Raw genomic sequence first — 16332 nt, forward strand, 5'->3', positions numbered from 1 at the left:
ATGGTATGGGACTGATCTGGTATGGAGCTTTTCTGGTTGGTGCTCTGTGGCATGTTTAAAAATGCTGAGCAGGCCCAGTTGACCTCAATTTTGGATCAAAATGGCAAGAAAATATCTAAGTGACTTTGAAAGAGGGATCATTATTGGGACATGGATGGCAGGAGCTTCAGTCACAAAGACTAGTCAACTGGCTAGTGTTTCAATAGGAACAGTGAGAGTGAGAGTAGTGACATCTGCAGTTAGATCTATGGGAAAGACATCAGTAAACAGTTGGAAATTGTGGCTGAAAGCACACATTCGATGACCGTGATGCTCCTGCATTAGTGCGATATGTAAAGAAAAACAGAAGTGCAAATCTTTCTCACGTGACTGAGAATGTCAATGCAGGACATGATCAGGCTGTGTCAGCAAGGACAGTACGTCGACAACTACATAGAGAGGGATATTATAGTAGGGTTGCAGTGCATAAACCCCTCATTAGAAAGAGGAATGCACATTTGAGAGTTCAGTAGTGCAAAAACCACAAACACTGGTCTAGAGATATGTGGAAAAAAGTTATATGATCAGATGAGTCATCACAATGTTCATGTGTGACATACACCAAGAGAACGGTACAGGCCTGAATACTTGACCCATACAGTGAGGGTGGCTTTTTTATGCTGTTGGGGAATTTTCCTGGCATGGTTTGGAAACCATCCCCTTAGAGGGAATGGTCACTGCAAATCAATACAAGGTAATTCTGAGTGATCACCTTTATCCTATGATGAAACATTTATATCCTGATGGAAGTGATCTCTTCCAGGATGACAATACCCCCATCCACAGGGCATGACAAGTCACTGAATGGTTTGATGAATATGAAAATGATGTGAATCATGTGCTATGGCCTTCACAGTCACCAGATCTCTACCCAAATGAAGACCTATGCGATCGCCACTATCATCAAAACACTAAATGAGGGAATATGTTTTGGAATAATGGTCTTGTGGCTCATGGTGGCCCAACACCTTACTAAGACACTTTATGTTGGTTTTTCCTTTGTCACCCGTCTGTGTGTATACACATATATATATTTTGTTTTCAGTTTTTCTTTCCCACCACTCTCGTTGCTGAATGACACACCACTACATTTATCACCAGAACAATTGATTTGACTGCGTACGTCCAAGACATCATGTACAAGGAAGGGGGTGGATGGTGAGGGCACATACTGGTTTTTTCAGTCACCCCAAGACTAGGCTTAGGCTTAGTAAAATCCTGTATTAAACTACAAATTGTAAATAATGCTGCATAATAATAATGATAATTCCTGCATTCAACATTTGCATGACCTGCAATTGCATTGCCACCAGTAATACATTTTGTGTGCATGTGAAGGAGGCCCTAAAAACAGCACAGAATGCTCTAAAATGCTGAGTATAAATGGCATAAATGTTTATTCTGACCACCTCTGCCCTGTATTTATTTGGGCTCACAAATAACTTTTGTGCATGACTGGCCTGTTCCACTTTCATTCACTAATGCAGACCATGGTTCAAGCTTGCATTTGTACTTGATTTTGAGTTTACCCACACCCCCACCTCAGATGGTTTGTGATCGGAGATGGTTTGTGATTATTTTTTAAATAAAAATACTTCACAAAAGGCAAATATTCTTGAGGGAAATCAACATCTGACAGAATGGCAGAGAAAAAGGATGAACAGCACAAGGTAAAAACTGCAGAGGAATACCACAGGTCAAGAGAACCCTGCAGAGGAATACCAGAATACCTCCCCTCCACCACAGCATCCCACAATTTATTCTGCCTTAAACTTGTATCAGCACTATAGTTTAACCTTTTGCCATTGTCACACTTTGAATTATGACTCCACAGTTTTCTCCTGTCAATCAACAATTTAAGCAATTAAGACAATTTAACCTATTTTTCTACAGGAATCACTGGCCATATGCCACAACAAAGAAAGGTAACGTACTGTCAACAAACTGACATTCTTAATGGCACGCAGAGATACTTCTGACATACTTATACCAAAGTATTACAAATTAAGTATACACCAAAAGGGGCGGGGTGCTTTGGGAATCCCTGGGATATAAAGATGGGATTTTCTGTTTGTTACATGATGTTTGGGGAAGAGAAGAGTGAGACAGGGATCCTGGTTATAGTCACACTAAAAATCTGTAAAGTGTTTGTTTTATTTCAGGCTTAAAACACATTATTTCCGCAGGTTAAGTCTGGACTGGAATTAGGTTTGGTTTTCACATAGCGCTTTTAGGACAGCACTCCTTTCGCCCTCCAGTCCCTGGAAAGCAGCTGCAGCAACTCGTCTTCATCATCCTCACTACTCTCCCCCTCCCGCTGCTCGGAATCCTCTGTCCTCTTCCTCAGGAGGTCCTTCACCACATCCCGCTTCTCTCGCAGAACTTCCACCCTCCGGTAACATTCGCTATAAATACAGTAGGTCAATGTCAAAATTCCTACACTTCCTTTACTGAGTGCTCAAAAAACGGTTAGTATTTAATTAGTATGGCGTTTCAAGATGGTGTTTTCCTTGGAATTGTGTTAAGTTTTGGAACAGTAAAAATCCAAAAACTGCAATTCGTACTCATTTAAAAAAATATATTTTGTCCCTATTAGTATGCATTCAACATCATACTTTTTTTCATATTTACTCAAGTTAAATCAAACAAAAATGCATTTCTCAGAGCAACTTCCATTTTAAATACTTGACACTATGATCTCCCATAATAATATGCCTGCAACATATGAACCACACATAAAAGTGTTTTTTTTTTGGGGGGGGTGGGGGGGGTAGTAATCAAATACTGAAGCATTACTTACAGTGTTGGATGATTAGGTTAATTAGCAACTACATAAATTCACCAGAGATAGCTAGATATTCATTTAAGTTTAAGTTTAATGTGTTCAAAAGTTTGACTGGCACTACGAAACAATATTTTGCTAACCATATATTTTTGCAATTCTAACAAATGTGTGTGTTCATCATGACATTAGCTTTATTTAGCTGAACCTGCTAGCAAAAATCAGTGTAAAGATCTAATATCAAGCACCTAATTTGAAAGACGAAACTTCTTTTTAATCCTGATGTCTCCCTTTCAGTATAGTACCTTCAAGGATTCAATTCTTTTTTTTATTTGTTAATTTTTTTTAAAAATGTAATATTTCTACTTTTTAAATTTGGCATCTCCAATCCCACCTGAATTTGGAATGTCCAATTTGCAAACTAAGTGCACGCATGCTCATATATGGTCCCTGCTGCTAGCTCAGGAGAGTGAAGGCAATCTGTGGTGCTCCTCCAACACAAGCGCCTACCAGCCAGCTGTTTCTTTTCACAGCAGAGGAGACCAATTCATACACATGCGCTGAGATAGCTAGCCACGGGCGCCCGGACAGAGACACAAAGCCAATTATGCACCACTCCTGTTTTACTGAGCTAGCAGCCCCAATTCAATTCATTTTTGGAAATGTTTGTTCACAGAACCTTTAAAATGGCATCAAAATTGAGACTGTTTTAAGGATTTTTATGTGATAGCATGCTGTGGAATTCAAACACAATCCTATACATGTGCACATGGGCAAAATGTTTGATTCTGCCCTAAAGAAAAAAATAAATAAATACATTTAAAAAAAAAGTAGTCTGTGTATTACATAGTGTGTATTGTGGATTACTCACATCTGTTCATCAATTTCATCAATCTGTCGCTCTAGACGCCCTTCTTCATCATCCTCAGCAACAATGGCTTCAGACGCCTGTAGTGAAGCAAAGGAAAAAATCAATATGTCAAAGTGATGTATGTAAGGAGTAAACCATATCAAGCTGCATTATGTGCATTTATGGGACTGTAACGGGCATGCCTGGTGTTGTTCATGTTAAAGAGTTTTGGAGTTGACGTTTAAGAGATCTGGAATTATCGAGCATGCCCTAGAAAGGGTCTAACACGGGTCTTGTGAAAAGCATCCTGTCATCCTGTCATGTAGTGTGGTACAGTACTCAATTTGTTAAAAACAAAATCAAACTTATTTGAAATTACTGGCAGAAAATTGACTGGCAGACAAAAGCATGGGCTTGAATTGTTCAGCACTTATATTGACATATTCGTCATAAGGCATGTGCCATCTCAGGTGATCCCCTCCCATGCCCTCAGCACAGTCTGAAACTCTTCCATCAGGCAGCTCTTACTAAATATGTAGGACAGGCAATAACATAAGGAATCCTATGTCCCTTTGGCAGCGCATCTCAAACTCAGCTCAGTCTCAGGTCCTCCTTCCTTAAGTTTCTACTCCCATCAATTTAGCCTGAGTTGACTGACTCTTGGTCAAATTCCCACTGCAGATTTACAGGCACTGGTAGTCTCTACAGTATGAGCTGGGGATCTACTGGGCACAACACAGTGGCCCAGCAAATAGGGATTACATGACTACACTGGTGTTTTTATTTTTGGTTCCCTACCTCTTGTTTTCCAAATTGGTTTTGGTTTTTTCCAAAGTGTGGAAGTTTAGTTTGCTTACACTGTTAACCTGACGAAGCTCCTTCTGAAACTCATCCCATTCCTTATCCATCTGGTCCTTTGGTGCATCAACCTTTCGCACCTTTAGAGAAAAGAGAGAATATGTTGAATAGAATATGTTGAACTTGCAAGTTAGTGTTTTAAAAAACATTTATAGAAAGTGTTTAAAACAAATTTCAGAACAAATATTTTAAATTAAATTGAAACTTAGTTCAAAACAAACTTTTCAGTAGAATGAATGCGGTCACTACCCAAAGAAGGAGAAGGATGCTTAATGCAAAGAGGATGCTACTAGGAACAGAAAGGTTATTAAGTAAAAGGTTAAACAACCTTTAAATTTAGGATAACAATTAAACTGCTGTATGCAAAAATGTATTTTATTGTAGTTCAGTGCATTACAACTACTTTATACTGTACATACTTTAATATTTGTATAATTTGATTTAATTATACTATTGAGATACTCTAGATAGGTAATAGTAATGGTATGAGATTTTGACACACTAAACAAGCATGATCTCCACAGCTATAAAGCTATACGACAAGATAAGGAGTGTTGTGTTTATTAGATAATCCTATGAATAAAAACAAGATATAACCTTGACAGATGACAAAGGTTTTCCTATGTTTTTCATGCATAAAAATAGCCAACTTATGCTGAATAGTCTAAAAACTTATCATGAAAACACACAACTTACCTTTGCGTCTGTGACTGGATCATCAAAAAAACCCTCCGGTAAAGCTTCTGCCGTGTTTTCTTTCCTGCAGAAAAGTGAAGAAGACTTTCCACAACATGCTTTCACATGCAGCACGATAGCCAGAAAGCTATCTAGCAACAACCCTTCAATCTATTGAGCTTAAATGTGTAGGAAACCTAGCTGGGTTATTGACAATTAGGTTACAAAGGTTAGCTAGTGACATGATTTAATTTATCATTTTAGATAACAACTGAACACTGATTCCATGCTGTATTGAGATCATATTAGTCTGGCCATCGATTAATATTCACCATTGAATCACTCAAATTTTGTTGGCTGTACCAGCATTGCTCACAGTCAACAACACAACATTGACAAGTGTTCATTAATCCAGAAATATACACTTACTTTTTTCAAATATATAAAGAAAAATAAAACTTTCTTTTGAGGTAAGGTATCATTTCTAACATTATCAAGAAAAATGATAAACATTTTTATAGAATAATAAGCATGCAAAGAAATGACATATTTATAATTCATATGAATTTGGGGGTCTGAGGCTAATCATCTTGGATTCAAAAATATATACATTTCTATTCAAATTGGATCTCTGGCCAACTACTTAATGAGGCAAATCCAACAACTGAGTGGGATCATTTCGACTAAATGAACAACACCTAGAATCCCAGAGGACAAATGCATCTTCCTTTTTCAAAAGGCTATAAGCCTCCTGTTCTGTTCCCCCAAGCTACTGAGGAAATACTTAAACAACTGATTTGGTTAAATACAAACACTGAAATTAATGGCAGACCTCTTCATTGGAAAACATTTATTGACAAACATACTGCAAAAATTACATAGTTGCCATGGATGGATTTTTATTTTAGACTATTAAACTTTCTGTCATACATATGCTCAATCCCTTTTCTGCTGTAACGTCCTCATGGGAAAAAGATTCTAGAAAGTAAAGCGTTCTTCAGACTATCCACACAGGGCCTCACCTCGCCACAGGCTTCTCTGGCTCATCTGCCTTCAGAACAGACCCAGAGTGAGAAACGGCACGTCCAGAGGGGAAGCCGCTGTCAAAGAAATCTGTGCAACAGCATTGGAGAGAAGCATTATTCAGTTTACTTAAAGCGATAGTACAACTTCTTAGCCATAGTTTTAATGAGTAAGATCAATACCAATTGCATCCCTGTTTGTGCAGAAGAAAAATATTCATATCTCCAGGCTGCATGCTAACTGTGCTACCGATATTAATGGCTGCAGACGGAAGTGTGTTAGCTTTGCTAATTAGTGACGGAAATTCCAGCTCCAAAAGCAAAGTTATTTACACTTGTATCTTGCGTAATTATAACGAGTAAAAAGAAAAACAATGGTAAAAAAAAATGTATCTTAGTTGTTTTAGAGGCAGCTTTAGAACTATAATTGTAAATTTAAATAAAAGAAAATAACCATGTATCCATCCACTGGATGCAGTGATTAGTAGCTGTGCAGTGCAAGTCAGACGCACATGCCTAGGAACCCCCAACTCACACTTGTAGTTTCATCATTAACTTAGAACAGCTAATATTGCTTCTACCTGCAGCTATTCGTGAACAATACTTTTGTACTGTAAACACACAGGGATGAAAATGGTATCGATCTTACCAATCCTACTATGGTTAGTTTGTGAATTTCCTAAAAAGTTGGACCATCCCAACCCCTTCACGCAGATGCCAAATCTGGCCAATCCTCGCCCATTTAGGTAGTGTTCCATTTAAGGCTTTATAACTCCAGATGTTAGCATCACAGAGGCTTGTAAATTTTTAAAATGAAGCAAAACACTTCTACCATTTACCACCATTAACCATTTACTAAGAATACTAACTTAGATTAGTTTCTATTCATAATCTAGGTAGAAGTGCCACAAATGCAATTATCTTGGCAAAAATTGTTCTCCTTAAGTGTGTAATTAACTACTGGGAGTCACATAACTAAAACTATACATGTCCTGGATCATACACTCCTTGAACACAAATGTGTGTCTGAGGGTGATATGCAGAACTACTATGAAGCAAAATTTAGTGTGCATCACTTTCAAGTGGGAATCTTTTAATCAGTATAGGGGTCTAAGATAACTTGGGGCCCAAAAACCTAGGCAAAACATTTTAAAATTAATTAATAAAACGCTTTTTATTAATTATAAAGAATATATATTTACCCCTTATTAGGGCTGTCAAAAAAATATTGGAAGTTCGAAAAATATTCAAAAATCTTATTTTTTTTAAAAGTTTGAACCTACATTTGAGCATTTGAATATTAGTTTTGGATCCCACGTTTTGTAATTAACATGAATATACAGACTTTAATTTTTGTACGGCGAATCATGTTCATGCACGCAAAGTTCATTTCCTGTGCTAACGTTATTTCCTCTGTCAAAAAAAATGTTCTGCCCTGGACCAAGAGCAAGTGGATCGTCTGGTTTTCCTTGCCAATAACCTCCGGTGATACTTCCAGCTCTATGGACACCTACCGTTACTGGTCAGCTAGCCTCGCGAGCCATCCTCTTTTTTCACTTCATTCAACAGATCTGGTCAGCTAACAATTTGGGCTAAATAATGTTCCCATGGCAGGCTGTTTCCTTTCTGTTCTGAAGATTTTGATAAAATTGGAGGATGAAAGAAGTTAAACAAACTAAACAGAGTAGCCTAAGTAATTTATGTTGTTTTAGGCTACAAGTATTAGCCGTTTGAATAGTTTTGTGTTAACAAACAAACAGGGATTTCCTATAAACAATCATTCCCCTATTATTGTGATTAATAAATGCCGAGTCGTGGCAAATTACATCCACGAGAAAGTGCTTTAATCATTTGCGCATTAGGTGCATTCATGTTGAAATTTTATAAATCACTACTTTGACGTGATTTTCTACGTACACGCCACACTGTTGATCTAAAATACGTTTTATAAATGTGGCCCCAGATGTAGTAACCTAGTATGAAAGTTCACCGATGTCCTCTATTCTACTGCCCGCTTGTGGAAAATAACGCGCCGGCCTAACGCGCGTGCATATTGCGCCCGACAATAAGCAGCTTATTTTTGTGAATTATACGCAAATGATATTCAAATATATTCTAACTCTAACTAATTACAAAAGCTAATATTCAAACTCAATTTCATGGCACTTTTGACAGCATTACCCCTTATAATGGATTAAGATGAAACACTGATATTAAAAATAATTTAAAAGACATTGAGACATACTGTGGTACACATACCAAAGTATGTAATCATTCACCCTTGTACGTTTTTCTATACTCTACATTCTGTAATCTTTTGTTGCATGGGGATGGGACAACATTTTACAAATGTTACTATTTATGATAACTCCAAGGGAAATTTTTTACGTCCATCAAGAATATACCAGCACACAGTAAATATGAGAATGTGTATTCCCATGCCCTAAGTGACAAATACAGCCAATAGAGTTGCTAATACCCCACATTATGTACCATAAGTTTACAATAATATAATATTCCACCATCAGAAAAATGTTGGTGATGTTCTAGCTTCACGATAAACCAGTGGATCAAACAAAACGCATGACAGAGCCACCTATGAACACTGACTCTACAGCATGTGAAATGCCTGTATTAGAAAATAGTACAAGCCTCTTGAATGACACTCAATTTCACTGCGAGTGGTATGAACTCAAAGCAGGCCACTATAGGCCACTACACTAACGCATGATACGCTAACAATACCCCTTTCTAACAACTATTACCAAGCCTCCAAAACAAATATGCTGAGCACAATTAGGAAAGGCTAACAGTTGTCTACTACGATCAATGCGCATATACCAATATCAAAAATGACAACTTAAATTACTGAAACGTTACAAGCACTAATTTGTATATCTTCACCATGTTAGTACAGAATGTATCCTTGCTAGAGTTCATGCTTCCTCCTCCTCTTCTGACCCACTCTCCAAATCCACGTCAGAATGGCAAAAATTTGCTTTAGCCATGCTGAAGAGTTGGCAAAATGAGTTAAATTTTCCAAAAACCAAAGGAAGACAACAATTACACCTCAATGAGTGCTCGCATATTGCTGCATAATGTTATGGTTGACTGCGCAATGCTGTGCAGAAGCAACCATTCATGATGTCACATTGAGCTCTCAGTCATAGTTATAAACTTTGAATGAAACATGCCAAACACCACTGGAAAGCTTATACTGTCCTCTATTGGATTAAAGGGTTATCAATCAAACCAGAATGAAGTGAAGACTTACAATGGTGTAAAAAGGGGGGGGGGGGGGTTTGCACATGACCAATGAAAATGCTCACCCACACTTTCTATTAGCACACTTATTTCTCAAACTTATTTTTCAAGACAATAAATGACCGCAATCTTGAGGGACATCTCTGCATGTAAAACCAGTAGTAAGATTGTATACTATTTTTAGTCACAGATATTGGCAGTAGAACTGCAGGAGTATAATTACACAAGAATTCCTCTACCTCCGCTGAGCCAGGTACATGTGCATGCAACACAAATGTAGAATTTTATATTATACACAGTACTAGTATAAATATATCAAGTATGCATGGAGACACACAACTGCATTGCTGAGAAGTTGCCTGCTCTTAACTTGAGTGAGCTTCAATAACTTGTAAATAAATTATGCTATTTTCTTATTTGGTTTCACCTGCTGGCAGTTCAGAGACTGTTGAAGAGGGCAACTCTGTACGCTTTTCGACTGCAGAGCTCCTAGCCGCCTTGTTAATTTTGCTTGTCTCATCTCCATCTGGGTCCATATCATCATCTTCATTGTTTTCATCATCATCATAGTGTCCAAGCAGAACGAGCCCAGATCGAGAGGAGCTAGCCGACTTTGGCACATCAGCAGGAACCCTGCAACACACGGTGAATTAAGGTATAAGACCATTTCTCTACCCACTAGCAATCCCTAGCCAAGGTGACAGATAATTGTGTAAATAAAAAATGTAGGAAAAATACGTTTTACTCATTACTCATTTTTTTATACCTTCTCATTTCTGTTACAGTACAAATTTATAGGTCATCTTTTTGTGTTTTTCTTATGCAGATTTGAAGAATTGAATGTATTTTGATGTTTTTTTTTCCTCCAGGGATTTAAACTTAAAATTATTCTTGTTTGAATATTTTTTTAATTTTTTATCATATGTCAAAAAATATTTGCTAATTTTGTACAAATTTCCAAAGATAATAACACAGTTTCTTTTTCCTCCAGTCAATGAGGCTTCCTCATTTTCTATTGCACCTATGCTAAAAACCAGCCAGCTGCAATTACATCTTCACACCCAGATAATCAACATAGAGCAAAATGTATATTTATATAAAATGTATATAATCTACATACATACATAACCTTATGTAGAACAATATTTTTTATACACTTGACTTATTTTATGTGGACTTCTATAAAGTTCTGGCTTGTTCACTTAGGACTTAAACATGAGTTACTCACCCCAGAGAGCGAGAATCCACGTCTGTGTCTGCTGTAAAAAAAGAAAGGCAACCTAAGTGTTGAGGGGTCATTCCATGTGGTTACTATAGCATACTGCATACAGTATATTTCATATAGCTCCTGTAACACACAGTACACATTATATTCCATGTGGTTACCATGACATACAGGATACAGCATATTAACTGCGGTTAATATGGCCTACAGCATGTGTTACACTCAAGGCCTACATTTCAATCAATCAATCAATTAATTAATCACTCAATTAATTAATTAATTAATTAATCAATCAATCAATTAATTAAATAAATAAATAAATAAATCTGACCCTGAAACAGTGCAGACATTTAGTCTGTGATAATACTGATTTGCAACACAGAGTGTACTGTATTTTGTTCTAGCCCCAAATCTTTTTGACAGTTTATTCACTGTACTTATTTATTCCACTGGTCCGCAAAAACAATCCATCTAATCCAATTTGATTAGAAATTGTTTTAATGAATTTGTGAGTTACAGTGAGCTCCATAATATTTTGGACAAATTTGATTTGGCTATGTACTCCACAATTTTAGATTTGTAATCCAACAATTTACATGTGGTAAAGTTCACATTCTCAGTTTTTATTAAATGTTATTTTTATACAGTACATTTTGGTTTCACCATGTAGAACTTGCACTACTTTTTATACATATCCACCCCCCACCCGCCCATTCAGGCCACCACATGTCTGGGACAAATGGTGTCACAGGTGTTTCTGATTAGTCAGGTGTGTTCAATTGCTTCCTTAGTGCAGGTATAAGAGAACTTTCAGTATCTAGCTTTGATAGCCTTTGGGTCTATTATTGGCATTTGTCAACATGAGGACCATGAGGAGTTGTGCCAGTGAGTCAAAGTCAAAGAAATCATTATGAGTAATAAGAGGAGAAAAAAACCAGTCCAAAACATAGGCCAAACCTTAGGCTTACCAGAATCAATTGTTCGGAACATCTTTAAGAAGAAAGAGATTTAATTCCCACCATAATGAATAAAAACTTTCAAACATCTGTCCGACAGATCAGAAACACTCTTCGGGAAGCTGGTGTGGATGAGTCAGTGACTACTGTCTGGAGAAGACTTCACAAACATAATTACAGAAGCTATGCTGTATGATGCAAAACAGGATGGTGAAGTTACAGTTTGCTAAGAAATACGTAAAGGACCCTGCAGAGTTCTGGAAAAAAAAGTCTTGTGGTCAGATGAGACCAAGATTCACTTGTATCAGAGTGATGGAAATTGTGGAGGCTAAAAGAAAACTGCCCAAGATCCAAAGCATCCCCCCTCCCCTATCAATGATGCATGGTGGTGGGGGTGTTATGGTATGAGCCTGCATGGCTGCCACAGGTACTGTCTCCCTTGTCTTCATTGATGATGTAACTGCTGATAGCAGCAGCAGAATGAATTCTGAAGCGTACAGAAGCATCAGCTCAAGTTAAACCAAATACCTCCAAACTCACTGGACGGTCCAATATCCTATAGCAAAGCAATGATCCGAAACATACTGCTAAAGCAAGAAAGGAGTTTTTCTAAGCCAATAACTTAACATTTCTTGACTGCCCAAGTCTTTCACTTAATCTGAATCCAATTGAACATGTATTTCATATGCTGAAAAGAAAACTTACAGCAACTAGCCCCCAATACAAGCAGGAGCTGAAGATGGCTGCAGTGTAGGCCATGCAGAGCATCACCAGAAAAGATACTCAACACGTGGTGATGTCTATGGGTCACAGACTTCAAGCAGTCATTACACTTAAAGAATATGCGACTAAGTACTAATCATACTTTCATTTACATAACATTAATATGTCCCATTGGTGGTCTGAAAGGGGGGGACTGTATAAAATGTGCTGTAATTTCTACATGTTGAAATAAAAGTGTATAAAAATGCCCTCAAATATAGCTGAGTTGAGCTGTAAAAGCTGAGAATGTGCATTTTATCCACGTTTTCAGCAAGTTTATCAGCCTTTTCCCAATCTTTCTTGGTCCAGTGTTCATTGTGCTTGAACCACTGGTGTCTTTTCTTCTTGTTAACAGCACATAGCAATGACTTTTTTTGCAGACACACACATCCTTTTAGACCAGCAGATCGTAGCTGCTGTTTCACTGTGATCAGGGAAACTGGTTTTTCACTAGTTGCATTGAGTTGCTTCTGTAGTCGTGGTGCAGTTTTACAACAGTTTATATTGATAGACAACATAAGAAATGTGTCTTCTGCCTCCGATGTTATCCTTCTTCTTCCCTTCAGCTGGACCCTTCTGAGTGTGTACTGAACACTGCACCTGGAAATCTCTTTCTTTGTAATTTCTAATTGGAGACAACCTTCTTGCCACAATACGTTTACTTATCTCCACACATCTAAGCCTAACTCCTTCTTTGCCATATTTGTGGCAACCTTATTGGCTACTCCACTAACAATACAGGCAAAAGGTATTCGGCTACCTGAGGTTTAAAAAAAAAAAAAAAAAAAAAAAGTTTTAAACTTAACGTAGATAAGATTTCATTCAGTTTAATTACCCCCCCACCTCCCTCCCACCACTCTGCAAAATCTTTGTATAGACTTCCATTACTTTCATTGTAATTAAAGCCAAAGGACGCTTTTGAGGAAAATTGTGTCTAAGATTATTTTTTAGTTAAAATGTATCCTTGTGTTATTGCAGGCAGAAATAGAAAAAATTCTTCTCTACCAACAGTTTTTTTTAAAACCACAGGTGGCCTAATACTTTTTGCCTGTATATACACGTATAGATACACACATACTGATGCAGCATGCCGTTTGCAGTCCTGTTACCTTTTAATTTTTTTAGTTGTGCTTTTTCAGAATCAGACGTCTTCCTTTTCAGCAGTGGTCCCGTGGAAGTCTGTTGGAGTGGTTGGGTTTGTTTACCTCCTTTCAGTTCAGAGGTTTTCTGGAAGAAATGGAATGAAAAATCAAAAATGCTTACTTCAAAGATTATTATAGTGTTAAGTGGACCTTGCACATCCTTTTAAGATTTGAGGGCACTGGCCGTTTAATTGACCATATTAGCTTGCAGAAGGATGCTGTGTATATTGAATCCTTGTACACCAAAAACTGTATGTTCATCCTGAGCTGTTTGAATTCCAAGCTCTACCCAAATTGTATGTTCACATCTGATAAAACAGGTTTTCTACTGAGTTTATGTAAAAAAAGATTATTGATTTTATTGCAAATGTAAATTCACCTTTGAGCATTGATTTCACAGATTTACCAGGACAAATAATTGAGTAAATGTGATGAATTTTGGTATGTGATGTTTTTAAAGGTCATGGTGTGATATCAGTCTCTGCAGAGTCTCTCTTCACAAGTATGCCTTGCCAGCCAATAAACTCGACTACAACCCTGAAACAATCAGTTATATTTTAATTCCTCCTGAATATCAGAATCCATGAACATTCTGAAATGTAGGCATTCCTAAACAGTAATGATAACATCAAAGATGCACTTGGAGCACATTATAGTTTTTGGTGTTCAAAAAAGATTCTTAAGTGACTTATCATCCTTTTCCTTAAAAAGTGAGGTGCTAATTGCAATTACTAGTTACCATTATAATTAGCGTAGTGATTAAATAACATTGCATGGGAAAGCATGTGGTCATTATTCATCTGCTACTTGGGTACTGCCTCCTGCAAGCAACTGGTTGGTCTATTGTTTCTGGAATAAGTAATGCACAGAATAATGAAGAACGTGTACACACGAGTCACAATAATATATCACAATTTATTCTAACATTTTTAACTGTGCTCCTATGACCATCCAACTACTGATACCTTTTTTCAGTAGGGTGGACGGCCAAGTCCAGACAAGAACATGTGACATATCCAAATTTAAAGCACAAATGAGATGTTCTTGTCTGCAAAGTGACAAAGGTAATTGCTATTATTCCTGTTAGTGATGCAACACTCTAGACATCAATCCAGCTGGAGTACTGACCTGTTTGTGCTGCTTTCCGAGGACATGAGCCTGCCATAATATTTCAGATTTCACTGGTACACTGCACAGCACACAACTTAGGTGTCCAAGACTGTTATATGTGGAAAAATTCAGTTCAGGCAAATGCACATAAAAAGTAATCCACATGGAAAAACTCACTAATTCAATCATTTTCAACTGAGAACTAAGGTACTAACTAGCTACTTCAATTACTGTAATTTACTCCTAGTCGTATCTAAGGATGTGCCATATCAATAGCTATATGCACCTCAGAAACTTGCTTGTGTCAGAGTACACTGGAATTCAGCAAAATCACAGAAAATTATGAGCAAACCCCTCGAGGGGAGTCATGATGGAAGCTTTTATCATTTCTGCTAGACTATACATTTACGCAACACATTACGATGAAAAGACAACTGACGGTGTATTCACGGGACCAGGCGACTCATTTATAGAACAAAATTCGCGTGTACGTTCTTAAATTGTGTATGTCTTGTCTACGATTTATTTAATACGCGTCCTAACAAAGAATAAAGTTTCGTAAACAGCACATATGCATCTTTAACTAAAAATCCACAAATATCCTAAAACATAAGCGAAAACGACCTGTTTGACTCGGCTTCCAGAACAGATTTTATAGGTATAAGTAGCTCCATTTTTAACCGTTGCACGCCTGTAAATTAATTTCATATTTATATATCACACTGACATGTTACGTTATTTTGCAGGTCTCGTTGGTTTCAAACAAGTGCCTAATTCGATCGTGCCGTGCATTCAGTTTGCCTCTCTTGCGTTGGGATTCCAAGATATTTTTATGTATAGGCTCCAGGTTGCTGTTACTTAGCGCTGTCCTATGAGTACGCAATTCATATACTTTAATCTTCTGATACCACAAACACAAGGAACTCACGTTTTGCCAATACAGATGCACAATTGCTGTGCTGAACTACCCCTTGATATCGGAAACACGTTTCTCTAGCAAGGAACTAGATACACATTTTGCGCACAAGCGTTTTATAAATGAGGCCCCATATTTGACTGGGTTAGACACCTAGCTGATTGACAACTTAAATACAGTCTATAATAAATCAGAATACAGTATAACTATCGATACCTCGCTAGCCATAAAAAACAACACACTACTTTGGGCTTCATCTTGGGGAGTACAGAATAGTCTCCGAATAAAACAAGGATATTTTGCAAATGGGGACTCGATGCGTTTCTTCTGGTCAGTTGTTTCTCCTTGTTTCGCTCTCATTAACCGTCGTAATTCCTCTTGACTGACCACTTTCTTTCCCTTTGCTTTACCAGTCTTGGAGGTAGCCATCGTGACGGATATACACAACACAAAAGTCGTAGTAATACTACCGGGTTAGTTCTGGTGAATGCCAGAATCACAGATATATACGGAACACTAGGAACACCCAGTCATGTCATTACTAATGCCACCTTGTGGATAAATCAGGCATAAACCCGGCAGTGTCCGTTGATACTAATAGAAAACCGTTTTTATTAACAAAATTATTTTAGGTACATATTCAGTATTACTTCGACTGAAATTTGATAATAACGGTATCTATACTGCTGCGTGGGAAATATTTATAAAGTGTGACACCTAGGGAACCTCCA

The 16332-nt window shown here is 37.4% G+C and overlaps 1 protein-coding gene across 1 annotated transcript; it reads right to left on the reverse strand.

Moving 5' to 3' along the window:
- Positions 1-1417: 1417 nt before the first annotated feature.
- Positions 1418-16077, reverse strand: znf830 (zinc finger protein 830). The gene is made up of 10 exons (XM_035393100.1): positions 15900-16077; positions 14704-14803; positions 13543-13660; positions 10719-10749; positions 9918-10123; positions 6227-6317; positions 5226-5289; positions 4529-4609; positions 3693-3769; positions 1418-2444 (listed from the first exon to the last, which is right to left on the reverse strand). Exons 1-10 carry the CDS (start codon positions 16028-16030, stop codon positions 2270-2272), a joined length of 1074 nt encoding a protein of 357 aa, XP_035248991.1. The 5' UTR covers positions 16031-16077; the 3' UTR covers positions 1418-2269.
- Positions 16078-16332: the final 255 nt, after the last annotated feature.

This window comes from Anguilla anguilla, chromosome 1 (genome assembly GCF_013347855.1).
Source record: "Anguilla anguilla isolate fAngAng1 chromosome 1, fAngAng1.pri, whole genome shotgun sequence".
Classification (NCBI taxonomy): Eukaryota; Metazoa; Chordata; class Actinopteri; order Anguilliformes; family Anguillidae; genus Anguilla; species Anguilla anguilla.

Excerpts from the sequence above, each read along its gene's own strand:
- znf830 (XM_035393100.1), bottom strand. The coding sequence starts at position 16,030 with ATGGCTACCTCCAAGACTGGTAAAGCAAAGGGAAAGAAAGTGGTCAGT. Across the intron at positions 14,804-15,899 it reads ATCGAGTCCCCATTTGCAAA|ATATAACAGTCTTGGACACC; the intron begins ATATCCTTGTTT and ends GAATTTTTCCAC. Across the intron at positions 10,750-13,542 it reads ACAACTAAAAAAATTAAAAG|CAGACACAGACGTGGATTCT; the intron begins GTAACAGGACTG and ends CTTTTTTTACAG.